The 21331-nt window shown below is 46.5% G+C and overlaps 1 protein-coding gene across 1 annotated transcript in view; it reads right to left on the bottom strand.

Annotated features, from left to right (window-relative positions):
• LRRK2 (leucine rich repeat kinase 2) overlaps positions 1–20852 on the bottom strand; it is a 149997-nt gene extending 129145 nt beyond the window's left edge. The window contains exons 1-3 of the mRNA XM_029047252.1: positions 20678–20852; positions 18659–18744; positions 2584–2690 (exon numbers count right to left, since the gene is read on the bottom strand). Of these exons, the coding sequence (XP_028903085.1) occupies positions 2584–2690; positions 18659–18744; positions 20678–20852 (368 nt within the window). The remainder of the gene's footprint in view (positions 1–2583; positions 2691–18658; positions 18745–20677) is intronic.
• Positions 20853–21331: the final 479 nt, after the last annotated feature.

Raw genomic sequence — 21331 nt, 5'->3', positions numbered from 1 at the left:
GTGAGTGCTTAACAAATACCAACATTATTATTATTATTATTATTATTTCAATTCGACAGGGTATAAGCACCAAAGTCCTTGAAGGCAGTCATTCAGGAGTTGCTATAGTGATTGGCTACCCAATAGATGCTCTTACCAAGAAGACACGTAGAGGTTTATTAACTGCTGGGCAACGATCGCTCAGCACTAAAGACTGATGATAACCCTAAAAAAAAAGAGAAGTCACCTACCAGCCTGTAACCACTGAAAACCTAAACACAATCAAGGAGTTCCGCTTGCAACAACTAACTGAAGGCTATTCTAGGGATCCGGCAAACTAGTCAGTCAATCGTATTTATTAAGCACTGATTGTGTGCAGAGCACTGTATTAAGCACTTGGGAGAATACATTATAACAATAGACATATTCCCCATTCACAGCGAGCTTACGGTCTAACTAGTGATGCAAGGATAGTGACTTAATGGAAAGAGGTTAATGAGGTGTACATTCCCTTGATCCTATTTATCATGATTATGTTGTCTTGTTTTTGTCTGTCTCCCCAATTAGACTGTAAGCCCGTCATTGGGCAGGGATTGTCTCTATCTGTTGCCGAATTGTATATTCCAAGCGCTTAGTACAGTGCTCTGCACACAGTAAGCGCTCAATAAATACTATTGAATGAATGAATGAATGAATGAAAGAGCACGGGCTTGGGAGTCAGAGGACATGGATTCTAATCCCGCCTCCACCACTTGTCTGTTGTGTGACCTTGTGCAAGTCACTTCATTTCTCTGTGCCTCAGTTACCTCAGCTGTAAAATGGGGATTGAGACTGTGAGCCCCATGTAGGACAATCCGATTACCTTGTATCTACACCAGTGCTTAGAACAGTGGTTGGCACAGAGTAAGCGCTTAGTAAATACCATAAATTTAAAAAAAGACAAGAAAAAGAAAACTCAATCCAGAAGAAAAGTATAGAGCCTGGGCTTGGGAGTCAGAGGTCATGGGTTCGAATCCTGGCTCTGCCACTTGTCAGCTGTGTGACTGTGGGCAAGTCACTTAACTTCTCTGGGCCTCAGTTACCTCATCTGTAAAATGGGGATTAACTGTGAGCCTCACATAGGACAACCTGATGACCCCGTATCTACCCCAGCGCTTAGAACAGTGCTCGGCACATAGTAAGCGCTTAACAAATACCAACGTTATTATTTAGGACACTGACAGTTAAAGTGTGGGCCGCAGATCATGAAGACCTTCAGAGCTTGTTGTGAGCAGGGAATGTGTCTGTTATGTGATGCTGTACTCTCCCAAGTGCTTAGTACAGTGCTCTGCACACAGTAAGCGCTCAATAAATGACTGAGTCAGAGCCGAAATGCTGTCCTACCTTCTAAAATAACAATCATCGTAGCCGAACACCCTATTAAGCACTGGATTAGAAACAACATATTCCCACTCGACACAGGTCCTGTTCCACATAAGGCTCACAGTCTAAAACAAGGAGAACGAAATGAGTGAAATGAGCATTTCATTCTCATTTTGTAGATGAAGAAGAAAGGCACAGAAGTTGAGTACAAGTGGTCAAGCCTTGAATCCCTGTTGCTTGTTTGCTGGTACTTTTCCCACTAGGCCATACTGCCTTCCTATATCGTCGTGGAAACCCAGGCCCACCTCAGATGCCATATATTTGAAAGCTAAACCAAGTCCATCAGGATCACCTTACATGCTACATGATGAATACATGGCAATGGATGAACAACAAAGCCTTAGAGCAAAATCATTCCATTAGCAAAGTCAGTTCATAGATATAAGCTGTCCAGATTTTCTAGTGATAGTTACAGAAAGTATTACAAGTAAAATAATAATAATTTCCATATTAAAAGCTTTCAATTGTACTTCTTTTTGTTTTCTTGATAGTGGTAAACTAAATTAAAAGCAAAATTAAGGTTGTTCACCATCGTTCATAAAATTATACAAGGAGGAATTCCCCCGCAAAGCATTTCCCTTGTGAAACACATTTCAAAAGCAATTAGAACAGAGGAAGTGGGGCATTTCAATGGCATCTAATCGGCTACAAACTGCAAAACGAGGCCTGGTGAAATTCTATCAGGATTTGGGTCTTGATATGCTGAGAGATAATTTCCTCTTTTGCCTTCTTTTTGAAAGCGGTAGTTCAAACCACATAAAACGCACACATGTATAGGTACTTGGCAGAAATAAAGCATAGGGTGAAGAAGTCACTACAGTACTGGGATGAAGGAACAGTTCCTTTATTTTTGTAGAACTATAAAGGTACTTTAGACTAGTTCTGTCGGCTAAAAACTCATTCTGGCTTTAAGTTTAAAAATCTCACTTCTTTGAAAATAGAGGATAGTTCACAGTGACATTTATCCCAATTCTGCAGTGATAACCAAATGTTCTGTTTTCATCCATCCCGCCCCCCTGCCCCACATGCGCATGCACATACCCAGACACACACAAAAAATAACAAATCCACTTTTTTATGGACAACATACTAATCTGGAGAAAGAGAAGGCTGCCTCTCTTAAGATGCAGGAATCTTATTTGAAACTCTTTACGTGATATTTTGTGGCATTTTCGTACTTACTGATGAACAGCAAGAACTTCCCAATCGTTCCCAACGCCCTGCGGGGATAGGCTTTGCATTGTGGCTGGACATATTTCTATTAGTTTACAGAGAAGTGACCAGCCAACCTGAAAAATAATAGAGATCATTAGTAGGGCAACCTCTTTAAAATCACAAGCTACTTTCATGATATTACTTCATTCATTCAATCGTATTTTAGCGCTTACTGTGTGCAGAGCACTGTACTAAGCACTTGGAATGTACAATTCGGCAACATATGGAGAAAATCCCTGCCCAACCACGGGCTCAAAGTCTAAACAGGGGAGACAACCATACGATTGTCCCGACAATGGCCCTACTGAGAGCTCACCTCTGAGCCCTCCCTTTCCCTCTCAATAGAATCATAGATATATATACATCATTAATGAAATAGAGTAAAAAAATAATATAAACAAATCGGCACAAGTGCTGTGGGGAGGGGAAGGGCGAAGAGCAGAAGGAGGGAATGGGGCAATGGGGAGGGGAGGAGGGGCAGAGGGAAAGGGAGGGCTCAGTCTGGGAAGGCCTCCTGGATGAGGTGAGCTCTCAGTAGACTTTGAAGAGGGGAAGAGAGCTAGTTTGGTGGATGGGAGGAGGGAGGGCATTCCAGGACATTGGTCGGACATAGGCCACAGGTCGACGACGCGATAGGCGTGAACGGGGGACAGTGAGGAGGTGAGCGGCAGAGGAGCGGAGTGTAGAGGGTTGGCAGTAGAAAGAGAGAAGGGAGCTGAGGTAGGAGGGGGCAAGGTGATGGAGAGCTTTGACGCCAAGAGTGAGGAGTTTTTGCTTCATGTGAAAGTTGATAGGCAACCACTGGAGGTTTTTGAGGAGGGGAGTGACATGCCCAGAGCGTTTCTGTAGGAAGATGATCCGGGCAGCGGAATGAAGAATAGACTGGAGCAGGTAGAGACAGTAGGAAGGGAGATCAAAGAGGAGGCTGATGCAATAATCCAGTCAGGGTAACCATAGCTGGGGAGATGAAGCCCATAAATCAAGATCCTAGAATCTTTGAGATAAACAGAAAAAAACAAAAACCTTCTCACCATCAGCTTTATTAGGGTCCTCAATCAGCTCTCTCCTATTGATGGCTTGATTGAACAAAAACTGAAAAATTGCCCAGGGACTTATCACTGCACCCTATTTGTTTCGGTTCTTACACCGAGACTAGGTCTTTGATAGTAAACTCTCTTTGGTACTTCCATAGTATTTTTCCTCTACAAAAACCCCACAGTACAGTAAAAATAATATACAATTACTCCCCTAGCCTCTTTATGAGCTATAAAGCATTCTGGAATAAGATATGACAGTCTTGGTGGTATAGTGGTCAGCATAGCTGCTTTCCACGCAGTTGACCCGGGTTTGATTCCCGGCCAACGCAGGAGTTATATTGTGGAAGCAGCGTAGCTCAGTGGAAAGAGCACAGACTTAGGAGTCAGAAGTCATGGGTTCTAATCCTAGCTTCGCCACCTATCAGCTGTGTGACTTTGGGCATGTCACTTCACTTCTCGGTGCCTCAGTTACCTCACCTGGAAAATGGGATTAAGACTGTGAGCCTCATGTGAGACAACCTGATTACCCTGTATCTACCCCAACACTTAGAACAGTGTTTGGCACATAGTAAAGTACACTATTATTATATGACAGTTGAAACAGCTGCACCACAAAAAGGTGACTAACTAGGCACTTGATCTTGCAGTCTCTTCTCAGTGTCCTCTAAGGTAAGGAAAAGAACAGGATAGTGTTTAAATAATGTATTTTTTCTTTGCTTGTAGATCTCTACAGATATACCATCAGTTCCAAATAGTATGCCATTTTTAGGGTTCTAATAATAATAATAATAATGTTGGTATTGGTTAAGCACTTACTATGTGCCAAGCACTGTTCTAAGTGCGGCGCTAATTACAAGGTAATCAGGTTGTCCCACGTGGGGCTCACAGTCTTAATCCCCATTTTCCAGGTGAGGTAACTGAGGCACCGAGAAGTGAAGTGACTTGCCCAAAGTCACATAGCTGACAAGTGGCGGAGCGGGGATAAGAACCCATGACCTCTGACTCCTAAGCCCATGCTCTTTCCACTGAGCCACGCTGCTTCTTCTGGTTCTGTGGTGGTGGCAGCTTTCTCAGTAGTTGGAATAAGTACCATGGGTAGTCAGTCAGTCAACTGTATTTATTGAGCGCTTACTGTATGCAGAGCCCTGTATTAAGCACTTGGGAGAGTACAACAACATAATAGACACATTCCCTGCCCACAACAGGTTTACAGTCAAGAGGGGGAAACAGACATTAAAATAAATAAATAAAATTACAGATACATACATAAGTGCTGTGGGGAGCATGAATAAAGTCAGGGTGATGCAGAAGGGAGTGGGAGGAGAGGAAAAGAGGACAGTCAAGGAAGGACTTAATAATTAATAATTATGGTATTTGTTAAGCTTTTACTATGTGCTGAGCACTGTTCTAAGCGCTGGGGTAGATACAGGTCTTTTGGAGGAGATGTGCCTTCAGTAAGGCTTTGAAGGTGGGGAGAGTAATTGTCTGTCAGATTTGAGGAGGAATAGCCTTCCAGGCCAGAGGCAGGACTAGGGCGAGAGGTCACTGGTGAGACAGATGAGATAGAGGTACAGTGAGTAGATGGCATTAGAGAAGCAAAGGGTGTGGGCTGTGACACAGTAGAATAACAAGGTGAGGTAGAAGGGGGCAAGGTGATAGAAGGGGGCAAGGTGATTGAGTGCTTCAAAGCAAACGGTGAGGAGTTTTTGTTTGTTGAGGAGGTGGATGGGCAAGCACTGGAGATTCTTGAGTAGTGAGGAAACATGGCCTAAATGTTCTCGTAGAAAAATGATCCAGGCAGCAGAGTGAAGTATGGACTGGAGTGGGGAGAAATGGGAGGCTGGGAGGTCAGCAAGGGGGCTGATAAAGTAATCAGGATGGGATACGGTAAGTGACTGAATTTACGCATTAGTAGTTTGGATGGAGAAGAAAGGGCGGATTTGGGCGATGTTGTGAAAGTGGAACCGTTTCAATATGTGGGTTGAATGAGAGAGAGGAGCCAAGGATAATACCAAGGTCACAGGCTTGTGAGACAGAAAGGATGGTGGTGCCATCTGTAGTCATGGGAAAATCAGGGGGAGGAGGGGGTTTGGGTGGGAAGATAAGAAGTTCCATTTTAAACACATTAAGCTTTGAGGTGACAGGAGGACATCCAACAGTGATGTCTTTGAATAGTATTTACTGAGCACTTACTATGTGCAGAGCAATGTACTAAGCACTTGGAATGGACAATTCGGCAACAGAGTCTTGAAGCAGGAAGAAATGTGAGACTGGAGAGAGAGAGAGGGACAGGGAGAGATTAGGGCTAGAGAGGCAGACTGTGAGCTCGTTGTGGGCAGGGAACGTGTCTGTTAATTTTTATACTCTAGTAAGTGTTCAATAAATATGACTGAATAAATGAATGAATTTGGGTATCATCTGCAAAGAAGTGGTAGTTGAGCCAGGTGAGAGAATGAGCTCTCCAAGGGGGTGGATGAATAGCAGGGGACCCAGAACTGAATCTTGAGGGACTCCCACAGTTAAGGGGTGGGAGGCAGAGGAGGAGTCTGAAAAATAGACTGAGAATAAGCGACCAAAGAGATAAGAAGAGAACCAGGAGAGGACAGAGTCAGTGAAGCCGAGGTTGGATAACGTTTCCCGGAGAAGGGGGTGGTTGACAATGTCGAAGGCAGCCGCGAGGTGGAGGAGGATTAGGATGAAGAAGAGGCCGTTGGATTTGGCAAGAAGGAGATCACTGGTGACCTCTGAGAGAACAGGACAAATACAAAATAATCAGATCAGACACATTCTCTGTCTTACTTGGGACTCAGTCTACACAAGAGGGATATCAGGTATTGCAATCTAATTTAACAGGTGAGGAAACTGAAGCACAGATTAGTTGAGGTTGCACAGCAAAGAGGTGGCAGAAACAGAATTCAAACACAGGCTCGTGCTCTTTTCACTAGTCCTTGGCAGCAGCACAAGAGGAGCTGGTTGGAAGTTATAAATACTCTTATACTCTCTCTCCATGACAGGTGGCACTTCAGAGCAGAAAAGGACATAGGTTGCGAAACTGAGGAGCAGCATGGGGTAGTGAATAGAGCTGGGCCCAGGAGTCGGAAGAACCTGCTTCTAGTCCCGGCTCTGTCGCTTGTCGTTGTGTGACCGTGGGCAAGTCACTTCACTTCTCTGTGCCTCAGTTACCTCATCAGTAAAATGGGGATTAAGACTGTGAGCCCCATGTGGAACATGGGAAGCATCCAACCTGATGATCTTTTATCTACCCCAGAGCTTAGAACGGTGCCTGGAGCATAGTAACTGCTTAACAAATACCATAAAAAAGAAAAAGGCTTCTGGTGTTCTGGCCTGGGCTAAGGAGACCATTCCTGATATGCTGAACATCAGTGAAAAATGCCTCCCTTGGATATTTCACATTAAGAGGAACTTATCATCAACCCCTAAGTTGCACAATGGCCTATTAGCTTTTTTTTCCTCTAAAGGTCATGTCACTATTGACTTCAAAGTCACTGAAATTGGAGAAGAGGGAAGATAAGATTATTTGATAATGTTTATTCTAGATATTGGAAGTGGGGAGGGATGGAGTGTTGAAATGTTTAATACAGCCAGTTTAACAGAGCCAGGTGGGAGGATGGGAGGACAATTTACCTTTTCCTAGCCCATGCGCTATCCTTGTTCTGATCCCTTGTTTAAACTTTAGACTTGCATTCATTCATTCAATAGCATTTATTGAGCGCTTATTATGTGCAGAGCACTGTATTAAGCACTTGGAATGTACAGTTCGGCAACAGATACAGACAATCCCTGCCCAATGACGGGCTCCCAGTCTAAAGGGGGGGAGACAGACAGCAAAGCAAAACAGACCAAAACAAAAAACATCATCACGATAAATAGAATCATGGAGATATACACCTCACTAACAAAATAAATAGGGTAATAAATAATATATACAAATGAACACAGGGCTTGTGGGGGGGGAGAAGAGGGTTGTGGGAAAGGGGAGGGGAGGAGGAGCAGAGGAAAAGGGGGGCTCAGTCTGGGAAGGCCTCCTGGAGGAGGTGAGCTCTCAGTGGGGCTTTGAAGAGGGGAAGAGAGTTAGTTTGGTGGATGTGAGGAGGGAAGGCATTCCAGGACAGCAATAGAATGTGGGCCAGGGGTTGACGGCAGGACAGGCGCAAACGGGGGACAGTGAGAAGGTGAGCAGCAGAGGAGCGGAGTGTCCGGGGTGGGCAGCAGAAAGAGAGATGGGAGGTGAGGTAGGAGGGGGCAAGGTGATGGAGAGCTTCGAAGCCAAGAGTGAGGAGTTTTTGTTTTGTGCGAAGGTTGATGGGCAACCACTGGAGGTTTTTGAGGAGGGGAGTGACATGCCCAAAGCTTTAACCAATAGAAGCCATTAACTTGACTTGGCCACCTTTTGATTCTGTCTACATGACCGACTCACTGGTAAACTGTTGCCAAATTTACATTCCAAGTGCTTAGTATAGTGTTCTATACACAGTAGGTGCTCAGTAAATACTAAAGAATGAATGAATAAATCTGTGTTAGATAGGTGCAGTTAGCTTGGGGTTGTAGCCAAAGATTAGCTTCCATAGCTTGGCAATCATTTGGGAGAACATATAAGTCTTCCAGTTCAGTTCAGAAGCCAGTTCTGTTTCACCATGAAAGAGCATAAGCCTAGGAGTTAGCGCTGGGTTTTAATTCCAGCCCCGCCACTTGCCTGCTTTGTGACCTTAGGTAGCTTTTCTGTGCTTAAGCTTCCTCAGATATGAAAATGGGCATAAAATACCTATTCTCTCTCCCCCTCCACATAGGATGTAAAATGGGTCCGATCCGCTTATAATGTATCTGCGCAATGCTTGACACTCAATAAACATCTAACAAATACCACAATTATTACGATGGTGATGATGTTACTACCTGAAGGAATTAAGAATACATTCATCCAGTTTTCAGAGATCTTGCATTAAGTGGGGATGCTAATCAATGTGTGTAATCAATGGGCTGGACTTAGCCCCGGGAGAGTACGCTACAGTAAAGAATTGAATGATCCACAAGTATAAAATTCAAAGGGATTTAGACAGATGGAAAAAATGGCCCTATAAAAACTAAAAACTGAATAGAGGCAACTGCTTTAATCAATCGATGAATTGTATTTATTGAGCAGTGTACAGAACACGGTACTAGGCGCTTGGGACAGTAAAATATAACAGAGTGGTAGACATATTCCCTACCCACAGTGAGCTTAAGGTAATGCACTTAAAAATAGCTCCAGAAATATGAGTTGGGAGAAGAGTGACTAGGCTAAAGTACAGCTGAAAAACATGAAGGGGTCAAGACTGGCCACAGGCTGAAATGAGTCAGCAATGTAGAGACTCCAGCCTCACCTTCAAAAGCTCACTCCCTTAATTCCCTGCACCTGATGACCCGCATCAAAGTCAGTCAATCAATCGTATTTAATGAACATTTACTGTCTGTAAAGCTCTAAGTGCTTGGGAGAGTACAATACAACAGTATAAAAACTGGCATGTTCCCTGCCCATAAAGAGCTTACCTCACTCTCAAAAGCAGGCATCCCTAAAGTAGACCAGTCTAGTCTGAAATGGGAATCTCAGTTAAGCAGCATGGCCTAATGGATAGAGTACGGCCCGGGAGTCGGAATGAACTGGGTTCTAATTTCGGCTCTGCCACATCAGCTGTGTTATCCTGGACAAGTCACTTAACTTCTCTTGACCTCAGTTACCTCTTCTGTAAACTGGACATTAAGACTGTGAGCCCCATATGGGAAAGGGGCTGCTCCTAACCTGATTTTCTTGTATCACTCCAGCCCCAGCCATTGCTTAGTACAGTGCCTGGCACAAAGTACTTAACAAATTACATTATTAATATTATTACTAATGTTAAGACATAGGTGCAGTCCTACAGTAGTCTCAGCTGACTATTGACAGGGAAGAGATGGAGTTCAGCAATCAGCGGTCACTGCCTCGCTTCACATCCTAAAAAAGTTCAACAGATAAATGTCCAAATGTCTCTAACCACAGACAGCTCACTCTCCCTAGTACAGTTTGCATACATATTCAGCACAGCACGTCTTGAGAGTCTGTGGAGTGCTGCGCTACATCTCTGAGGAACATATTCATTAATTCATTCAATCATATTTACTGAACACTTACTTTGTGCAAAGCACCTCATTAAGAGTTTGGGAGAGAACAATACAACAGACACATTCCCTTCCCGAAACAAGCTCACAGTCTAGATACATATACCAGAGGAAGTGACATAGTCTAGTGCAAAGAGCCCAGACCTGGGTCCTAAGCTAGGCTCTGCCTGCCACTTGCCTGTGGTAGGACCTTGGGCACTCAACTTCTGTGCCTCAGTTTCTACCATAGCACTTAATAGAGTACTTGACACAAAATAAGTGCTTAAGAAATGCCATTTAAAAAGGAAAAAAAAAGAAATGGAGCCAAGAGAAAGAATGCTTAACCAGTTAAACAGATTTCTTATTTTTGCTAAATTTTGCTTGGCTCAATGAACTGTCAATAGGGTCAGTTCTTGGTCCCCTTCTGTTCTCCATCTATACTCACTCCCTTGGTGAACTCATTCTCTCCCATCGCTTCAACTCTCATCTCTATGCAGATGACACACAAATCTCCATCTCCTCCCCTGCTCTCTCCCTCCCTCTAGGCTCGCATCTCCTCCTGCCTCCAGGACGTCTCCACCTGGGTATCGGCTACCACCTAAAACTCAACATGTCCAAGACTGAGCTCCTTATCTTCCCTTCCAAACCCTGTCCTCTCCCTGATTTCCCCGTCACTGTGGACGGCACGACCATCCTTGCCATCTCACAGGCCCGCAACCTTGGTGACATCCTTGACTCTGCTCTCTCACTCACCCCACACATCCAATCCGTCACCAAAACCTGCCGGTCTCACCTTCACAACATCGCCAAGAGCCGCCCTTTTCTCTCCATCCAAACTACTACCGTGCTGGTACAATCTCTTATAATATCCAGACTGGATTATTGCATCAGCTGCCTCTCTGATCTCCCTGTCTCCTGCCTCTCCCTGCTCCAGTCTATACTTTATTCCGCTACCTGGATTATCTTTCTACAGAAACGTTCTGGGCATGTCACTCCCCTCCTCAAAAACCTCCAGTGATTGCCTATCAATCTTTGCATGACACAAAAACTCCTCACTCTTGACTTTAAAGCTCTCCATCCCCTTGTCCCCTCCTACCTCACCTCCCTTCTCTCCTTCTACAGCCCACCCCGTACTCTCCGTTCCTCTGCCACTAAAACTCCTCACGGTGCCTTATTCTTGCCTGTCCCGCCGTCGACCCCTGGCCCACGTCCTACCGCTGTCCTGGAATGCCCACCCTGCTCACATCCGCCAAACCCTTTCCCCTCTTCAAAGCCCTGAGAGGTCACCTCCTCCAGGAGGCCTTCTCAGACTGAGCCCTCCCTTTCCCTCTGGCCCTCCTCCCCTCCCCATTGCCCCTACTCCCTCCCTCTGCTCTATCCCCTTCCCCTCCCCACAGCACTTGTGTATATTTGTATATATTATCTATTACTCTATTTATTTTGTTAATGATATGTATGTATCTGTGATTCTATTTATCTTGATGGTACTGATGCCTGACTACAAGTTTTGTTTTGTTGTCTGTCCCTTCTAAACTGTGAGCCCATTGCTGGGCAAGGATTGTCTCCTTTGCTGAACTGTACATTGCAAGTGCTTAGTACAGTGCTCTGCACATAGTAAACGCTCAATAAATATGATTGAATGAATTTTGAATAGCAAAAGCATAAAACATAACGGATTAAGAACCTGGCCAGATGGTTTTAGAGGATCATTTACAAATGTATAGTGTGAGGAAAGCTCTGTCTCTTGTAAACACAGGGCTGAACCAGAAATTCTTTGTTTTAATGTCATTTCTACCAGTCATTTAACCTCTCCTCCCACTCCATACCTCAGTTTTCTCATCTAAAAAATGGAAAAACCCATTTTCTTCTTCAGAAATAAGGCAGGCTTTCGTATATTAAGAAATGAAAGTGGATTCTATTTTTAAGGTGACGAACAGCTCCTTATCACACGAGGAGGTGCTATATATACATATATAATTAATCGGTAGTACTTATTGAGCACTTAGTGCAGAGCACTGTACTAAGCACTTGGGAGGGTATCACACAACCAAATAGGTAGACATTAAAATATTGGAGGCAGCTTTTCCATTCAAGAAAGACCTTTACCAACCCCCTCAAGGAGAACTTACACTGACAAACCAAATGCTGCAGGAACTGGTTATTTTCATTCTGACTTTAAAAGGCAAAAATACCGTTCCCGGGTTCCCCGAATAAAGTGACCAGAGGAGGGGAAGAAGGGCACTAAGATGTGAATTGAGTGGACTGTCACCTGTGAGGAGAGAGAATCACTACCTGGTGAATGCTCATTCCCCATCTCCCGAAGAAAGGAGCTCTGCTGTATCCAACAGACCTCTCCGGTCCTTATTTATTTATTTATACCGATCCCGAGAATTTGCGCATAAAGGACTGAAAAGTCAGTGATTTATTCAGAATATGGGCAAGTCGCTTAACTTCTCTGGGACTCTGCTTCGTAATAGTAATAGCATTTATTAAACACTTAATGCGTGCAAAACACTGGGCAGGATTACACAGGTAGGAATGAGAGACTGTTCCTAGCCCTTAGGAACAAAGGGCTTAAAAAAAAAAAAAGGAGCAGGGGACTGGGGACACACATAAGTAGAGATGGAGCAAATGACTAAAACAATATCAAAAAGTAGCTGCCCCAGTATTTAGCAAATAGCACGCACTTAATGAATACCATCATTTATCATTATTATTACTATAGTACACTGCCCACAGCAGGTCCTCAATTAACACCACTGTTAATACCAATACTGCACATAGACAAAATGTACCGTAGCTGTAAATTCCTAGGGATTGCATAAACCTAAATAAGCAAGGCTGAACTTGGGACCCAAGAGTCCCCACGCCTCTCTCCTTACCCCCCATGACTTGCTGGGTCTTTGGTGTCACGTGGCAATAGCCTAGACGAATTGCTGGTATCGCATTCTTTTTCCCGTAGTATTCACCACATCAACATTTGTTACTGATTTTACTGGAGCATTTGCATGAACAACTGAAAGGTCAAGAGAGCAGAACCCACAGTTCTGCCTGATAGGAAGAACAGGCCTAGACACATTTAGCCCCCAAGCCGTGCTTTCCTTCAGTGAAACCAACAAATTGACTTTAACCCTCCCAGCAAAGCAGTAAAGAGTTATTATTGAACTGCTGTGTCCACAGCCCTTTATAAAGCACTTGAGTGAAAGCAATAAAGGAATACACAATTCCTGCCCTCAACAGGCTGATAATCTGATAGGAGATCTAGGTGGACATGGGAGGATAAAGAGAGCGACAACTCACTTTAAAAAGAGAATCACAAGATTAATAAGAGCATAGGTATTGCGGCAGAATGTTAGAATCAACATGTACACAAGTGCTTCAGGTGGAGGTGAGCCCACATACGGGGAGGAGATAACAGGAGAAAACATTCTCGGGAAGCAGCTCGGCCTAGGGGAAAGATCACAGACCAGGGAGTCGGAGGACCTGGGTAATACTCCCAATTCCACTACTTGTCTGCTATGTGATCTTGGGCAAGTCGTTTAACTCAATAATAATAATAATAATTATGGTATTTGGTAAGAGCTTACCACGTGCCAGGCACCGTACAAAATACTGGGGTGGACATAAGTACATCGAGTTGGAAACAATCCCTGTCCCACCAGGGGATCGCAGTCTCAATCCCCATTTTACAGACGAGGTAGCTGAGGCACAGAGAAGTGAAGTGAATTGCCCTAGGTCACACAGCAGACAAGTGGCAGAACCCATGACCTTCTTTACTCCCAGGTCCGTGTTCTATCCATGATGCCATGCTGCTTCTCAGGGCTTCAGTTTCCTCATCTGTAAAAAGGGGATTAACTACCTGTTCTCCCTCTTCTCTAGACTCTGAGCCCCACGCGGAATGAGGACTGCGTCTCTGATTCACTTGTATCTACCCCAGAGTTCAGAACAGTGCTTTACGCAGAGTAAGCGCCTAACGAACACCACAATTATTATTATTAGAAAGACTCAGACCGAGGAGAGTGATGGCCTGGCAAATTTGAGGGAGAAGCCTTTTCCAGGCACAGAGAGGAACTAAACATGGGAGCAGGGATAAAAGCTGTGAAAATAAGACAGTCGGGAAAGGCACTTGACAGAGCAAATACAGCATGGGCTGGGGAGTAATGGGGGAAGAAGGGAGGGAAGCTAAGGAGAGAGGAGATGGGCAGCCTTGAAGCTAACAGTCAAGAGTTTTTGCTTGAAACAAGGAAAAATGGAGAGTCCTCGGAGGTTTTGGAGGATGGGAGAGATGCGAGCAGAAGAACATTCCAAGATGACGATCAGGGTGTTAAAGCATGCTATAGATGGAAGAGGTAGGAGGCAGGAGGAAATATAACTGAGAGAGGCAGAGAGCTAGGGCCGGGTGACAACAGTTTGGGTAGAAAGCGAGGTCGGAGCCAACAAATATCATGGAGAAGGAACCAGCAAGCTTTAACAGCTTCTAAAGTTGCCTCCCCGCAACAGGTTGTTAGATTCATCCTAAACAGGAACTAGAGATTCAGCAAATGATCCCTTTCTGTTTTTCCAAAGTGTTTTCATATCATTTGATCTTTACCACATCCCTGTGTAGTTAAGAGAAGCAAGTAATAAAATCCCCCAAAATAAGAAACCGAAGAACACTGATGCGCCATGTCCGGCCCACGGGTCGAGGGACAGGCTCCTGGCAGAGGTGGGAGCTGAATCTACATTCCCCAACTCCCAGGCTCATGCTCTTTATTCTAAATGCCATCCCAATATGACCATGGGAGGGACTAGGAATTCAATCGTATTTATTGAGCGCTCACTGTGTGCAGAGCACTGTACTGAGCGCTCGGAATGTACAATTCGGCAACAGATAGAGACAATCTCTGCCCAACAACATAAGTTGCTTCTGGGCAAGGTCTCTGAGCAAACCACAGCCCTCCCGAGACCTCTGAGACCCAGTCCAGAGGTCGAAGAAAGCAGGGTCACTCCCGGGTCCACGCAAGAAGTTCCGTCTCACGCGGACCCATGAGAGTCCTCCTGATCTGGGCCACCTGAGTATCATCCTGTCTCCATTATTTGTTCATCATTTGGTTTCACTGAATTTCCCCACACACTTCGAACAGTGCTCTGCACACACTGTTCTGCCCACACTAAATACCACTGCTTAATTCACACAACATCCATGAGTGGTGGAGAGAGAGATCGGTATTTTTATTCTCAATTTACAGATAAGAAACTGAGAGGTTAAGTGATTTTCCTGAAGCAGGTGGGTGGCAGAGCTGAGAGTAAAAGCCTGGTTTCATTGTTCTGAGAAACATGCCATTTCCACAGCTTCCCGTCTTAACTAGCTCTGCTGGTGCTAAATAAAATGGAAAGTTTTTATCATATTTTGGAAGGGTCTGCAGAGATCTGGATAGAGCAAAGACAAACAGATGTTGGCTCATTACACTGCTGAGATCAGATGTTTCTGCTAACTCTCCTGGGGTCAGGTCAGGACACAGGCAGGCAAGAAATCTCCTGAAAGTCAGCTCTGTCAGGAGAAATCCTGGGAAATCAGGCCTTTCCCTAAATCCTGACCTAAATCCTCCCTTAAATTAATTCACCCGCCCATTCCCCCGCTCTCTCCACACCCCCCTCCCTTTTTTCATCCTCCCTTCTCCAGTAATGAGGTTCAGTGCTGCTCGATACGACTGGGGATATTTACCCTGTAGTCTCAAAAGAGACTAACCTCGAATCTCTACCAAGTGACTGTCAAAGGAGCAACATCAGATCGGTATTCCCTCAGGATAATCAGGGTCAGGATGCAGATTAGGTCAGTAGACAATGAGTTGAATAAATGACGCTTGGCACTGCCCAGAATAACAGCCAGGATGGCACGAAGGGGTCTTCCAAAAGCCACCCAACCCTCTTCTTCTTTTTCCCTCTTCGCCCTCCCCCACCCAGTTATCCCAGTTAAGTGAGGGGGGAAAGGAGGAAAGAGAAGAGGTAAAAATGAGTAAGAAGAGCCTGGGGGCCCTGAACTCATATTCCATCCTGCTCCGTCAAGGATTGTAGATTACACCCTTCGATTAAAACATACTGTAGTCTGACGAAACGAGAGAACGAGGTAGCTGAACCTAACAGGATCTCAGATTCAATACCTTTTTAGGTGAATGAGAGGGAGTAGAGACAGAAAATATGACTTAGGTTCATTTTGAGGAGTAAGGGAATTATCATAGATAGGGAATAGGCCCTACATTCTACTGAATGAGGCAATCAAAATCAGTGGTTCTTATTGAGCATTTTCTGTGGGCAGAGCACTGTACTAAGCATTTGGGAGAGTTTTTTTTTAAATGTGAACCGGTTCTCCAAGGAGTTCAACATTTAGCTATCTTCCCCTTCACAATTACACTGTGGAAATGGCAAAACTGACTTTCTCCTCACAAGCCCTACAAAGAAGAAAATGTCATTTTCTGAAGAGACTCGTTTTGGAAGTTTTATCCTTCCTTTAAAAGGTGTTCGATGCAGGGGGTGGAACAGTCAATCAAGGTGATTCTATATCACTGACCATGCTAATTCTGCAATTCCACCGTCACTTCCTTTACGTGGGTCTATTAAGAAAAATAAATCACTGGGCATAATGGCTTCCACGACTGTCAGGACCAAAAAGGCACAGATCATGTAAACGTTGTGAGATTATTCACTATTTTCACCAGTAGTGAATAGCTGACAATTGATTCCATGTCTCGAAATAGACTTAATGAACTACCTTTTTGGTATCACTGTTTTAGCCTGCTACCTCGAATCGCCCATTTTCACTCATCTCCATCCTCGCGGTGGTCATCATTCTTTCCATATACTGAAACTGTCAATTCCATCCAGTTACTGATTAGGCCACTTCTAACTACTTTGATTGGTTCCGTGTTCATATGTTTCATTCCCAATAAAATCAAACTATCCACAAGATTGTAAGATCCTTGAGGGCAGGGATTGTTTCTATCATAGAGAAGCAGCGTGGCTCAGTGGAAAGAGCCTGGGCTTTGGAGTCAGAGGTCATGAGTTCAAATCCCAGCTCTGACACTTGTCAGCTGTGTGACTGTGGGCAAGTCACTTCTCTGTGCCTCAGTTCCCTCATCTGTAAAATGGGAATGAAGACTGTGAGCCCCACGTGGGACAAGCTGATTCCCCTGTGTCTACCCCAGCGCTTAGAACAGTGCTCTGCACATAGTAAGCGCTTCACAAATACCAACATAATAATAAATATCTTATTGTGGAACTCTCCCAAGTACTAGTTCAGCGATCTACATTCAAAACGGACCATTGATTCATTTACTCCATTTTGAAATCCAACAGAAGATCGGACGGGTTCAAATCAGATTAAATGATTTTATGATTTCAGAAGGCAAATCCGGCTGTCCAAGCTCTTCCAAGAGTTCTCGGCTTAGAGTTTGGAAAACGAATTAACATTGTATCAGAATAAATGTCAAATAGCAAAACAAACGTATCTTCCCACCCAAACTCCGTACTTCATCACTGTAGACGGCACCACCATCCTTCTTGTCTCACGAGCCCGTAACCTTGGCATCATTTTTGACTCCTCTCTCTCATTCAACCCATCTACTGAACCTGTTACTACATCCTGTCAGTTCAACCTTCACAACATGGTTAAAATTCATCCTTTCCTCTCCATCCAAACTGCGACCACATTAATCCAAGCATTTATACTAGAGAAGCATCATGGATCGATGGAAAGAGCCCGGGTTTGGGAGTCAGAGGTCGTGGGTCCTAATCCTGGCTCTGCCACTTAATAATAATGTTGGTTTTGTGCTTACTATGAGTCATACAGCTGACAAGGGGCAGAGCCAGGATTCGAACCCATGACCTCGGACTCCCAAGCCCGGGCTCTTTCCACTGAGCCACGCTGCTTCTCTGTCAGCTGGGTGACTTTGGGCAAGTCACTTAACTTCTCTGGGCCTCAGTGACCTCATCTGTAAAATGGGGATGAAGACTGTGAGCCCCACATGAGACAACCTGATTACCTTGTATCTACCCCAGCGCTTAGAACAGTGCTCGGCACACAGTGAGCGCTTAACAGATGCCATCATTATTATATTATCCCACCTTGATTACAGTAACGGCCTCCTGGCCGACCGCCCTGCCTCCTGGCTCTCCCCACTCCAGTCCGTACTTCACTCTGCTGCCCCGATCATTTTTCTACAGAAACGTTCGGGCCGCGTTTCCCCGCTCCTCGAGAGCCTCCAGCGGTTGCCCAGCCCCCTCTGCGTCAAACAAAAACTCTCTATTACCGGCTTTAAAGCAGGCAATCGCCTTGCTCCCTCCTACCTCACCTCGCTTCTACCCGTCCAGCACACTTCGCTTCTCTAATGCCAACCTACTCGCTGAACCTCCATCTCCATCTATCTCACCGCCGACCCCTCGCCCGCGTCCCGCCTCTGACCCGGAGCGGCCCTCCCTTCTCATATCCAACAAAGACTGTGAGCCCGTCACTGGGCAGGGACTGTCTCTATCTGCTGCCGAACTGTCCGTTCCGAGCGCTCAGTACAGTGCTCTGCACATAGTAGGCGCTCAATAAATACTACTGAATGAATTATGCTCCTCCCCCTTCGAAGCCTTATTGAAGGCCCATCTCCTCCAAGAGGCCTTCCCTGACTAGGCCCTCCTTTCCTCTCCTCCCCCTCCCTTCTATGTCACCCTGACTCGTTCCCTTCATTTATTCCCCCCTCCCAGCCCCACATCACTCAAGTACATATTTCAGGGAATGTGTCTATCGCACTATTTTCTCCCAAGCGCTTAGTACAGTGCTCTGCACACAGTAAGTGCCCAATAAATACGGCTGACTAAGGCAATATCGGATTTTCTGATATCGGATTTACCTGTTGCACACTTGCGACTCTCACGTAGGAGTCCAGGACCAGCAACAAAGGCACGTGGACGTTTTTGCCTTGAAATAACTTGGAAGCTGGGGAGAGAAGGAGAAAGGCATAACAGATGACAGAGCCGCTATGCAGAGCATCAATCTGGAGCCGGAAGGAAAGCGGGGGCGGAGCAAGTACAGCAAACCCAAACAAGATTTCTCCCGCTGCCTTGAGATTCCTTCCATGTTGGGGAGGGTTCGTCTCTATCCGTTGGTGAATTGTACTTTCTAAGCGCTTAATACAGTGCTCTGCACACAGTAAGCGTTCAATAAATACCACTGAATGAATTCCTTCCTGTCCAGGATTCCCCAAAAAGGCTGGCCTGGGGCAGACCCCTACCCCGGAGGCCCAAATTTTTTCACAACGCTGTCACAGACACACGTGACAGACAACTCCTCCACCAACACACAACAAACGCAAGGCAGCCACCGATTTGTCCATTCCAAGCGCTTAGTACAGTGCTCTGCACATAGTAAGCGCTCAATAAATACTACTGAATGAATGAACCTCATTCACCCAAAGTGGAGAAGCGTCACGGTTCAGCAGAGACACCACGGGCTTGGGAGCCAGAGGACCTGGGTTCTAATCCCGACCCCCCACCTTGCCTGCCGTGTGACTTTGAGCAAGGCGCTTCCCTTCTCTGGGCCTCAGTGACCTCAACTCTAAAATGGGGATGAAGACCGTGAACCCCACGTTCGGCCAGCTTGATTACCTCGTATCTTCCCCAGCGCTCAGAACAGTGCTTGGCACACAGTAATTGCTTAACAGATTGTTTCGTCACCAGACAACTTGTTTCGTTTTGTCGTCTGTCTCCCCCCTTTAGACGGCGTGCCCACTGCTGGGCGGGGATTGTCTCGATCGCTTGCCGAACTGCACGTTCCAAGCGCTTAGTACAGTGCTCTGCACACAGTAAGCGCTCAATAAATACGATTGAATGAATCAAGGGACAAATACCATCATTATTATTATTGTTATTGCGGGGCTCAGTGGAAAGAGCCCGGGCCTGGGAGTCAGAGGTCGTGGGTTCTAATCCCGCCCGGCCACTTGTCAGCTGTGCGACTTTGGGCAAATCACTTCACTTCTCTGGGCCTCAGTGACCTCATCTGTCAAACGGGGATTGAGATCGGTGAGCCCCACGCGGGGCCACCCGATGACCTCGTATCCCGCCCCCAGAGCGTGGAACAGTGCTTAGCACATAGTAAGTGCTTAAATGCCATTATTGTTATTATTATTATTATTGTTCAAGTCATTCGACGCAAAGGTAACAAAGGTAAATAATGATAATAATGTTGGTATTTATTAAGTGCTTACTATGTGCACAGCACTGTTCTAAGCCCTGGGATATACAGGATAATCAGGTGGCTCCACATGAGGCTCCCAGTCTTCATCCCCATTTTCCAGATGAGGTAACTGAGGCCCAGAGAAGTGAAGTGACTGGCCCACGGTCACACAGCGGACAAGGGGCGGAGCCGGGATTCGAACCCATGACCTCGGACTCCCAATCCCGGGCTCTTTCCACGGAGCCACGCTGCTTCTCTAAAGACTGTGAGCCCCGCGTGGGACAACCCGATCACCCTGTATCTCCCCCAGCGCTGAGAACAGTGCTCTGCACAGAGTCGGCGCTTGGCTTAGTGGAAAGAGCCCGGGCTTAGGGGTCCGAGGTCATGGGTTCGAATCCCGGCCCCGCCCCTTGTCCGCTGTGTGACCGTGGGCCAGTCACTTCACTTCTCTGGGCCTCAGTTACCTCATCTGGAAAATGGGGATGACGCCGGTGAGCCTCACGTGGGACCACCTGATGACCCCGTGTCTCCCCCAGCGCTTAGAAAAGTGCTCTGCACAGAGGAAGCGCTTAACGAATACCAACATTATTATTCGCCAATACCATCGTTAATTAAGTGACGCGCATCGCACGCCCGCACCAACCCACCGGACCCCCCCGCAGGCACCCGCACGTCAAGCCGGCCGGCCAGCAATCACCTCCGTCGGCGTAGGTGCAGACGAGCATATCCTCGAGGATCTGAATGAGCGTGTCGATGTGTTTGCCTTCTTGGACATTCTGCAGGCGGACGATCAACTTCTTCAGAGTTTCCTCCTCGCGCTGCTCCGAGCCCGAGCCCGAGCCCGAGCCCGAGCCCGCGGCTGCGCTGGCCATGGCGGCCCCGGCCCCGGCCCCGGCTCCGGCCCGCTGCCTCCCGCCCGCCGCCAGCTCCACGGTCGACGAGGACGAGGACGCGTCGGCTCCGCCCCCCGCCCCGCCCCCAACCAATCACGCTCCGCCCCCTTGTAACGCTCCGCCCAATCAGGCTCCGCCCCCGCCCCGCCCCGACCAATCACGCTCCGCCCCCTGTAACGCTCCACCCAATCAGGCTCCGCCCCCGCCCCGCCCCGACCAATCACGCTCCGCCCGCTTCCAGCTTCACCTTTGAAGAAGGAATGGGCTCCGCGACCCGCCCCCCGCCCCGCCCCAACCAATCACGCTCCGCCCCCACCCCGTCCCGACCAATCGCGTTCCGCCCCCGTGTCACTCCGCCCAATCAGGCTCCGCCCCGGCCCCGCCCCAACCAATCGCGTTCCGCCCGCTTTCAGCTTCACGTGGGAAGAAGGAATGTGCTCCGCCCCCGCCCCGCCCAA

The sequence above is a fragment of the Ornithorhynchus anatinus genome, chromosome 2, assembly GCF_004115215.2.
Source record: "Ornithorhynchus anatinus isolate Pmale09 chromosome 2, mOrnAna1.pri.v4, whole genome shotgun sequence".
Classification (NCBI taxonomy): domain Eukaryota; kingdom Metazoa; phylum Chordata; class Mammalia; order Monotremata; family Ornithorhynchidae; genus Ornithorhynchus; species Ornithorhynchus anatinus.
Note: the sequence above shows the minus strand (reverse complement) of the source record. Positions and strands in the feature narration are given on the sequence as shown.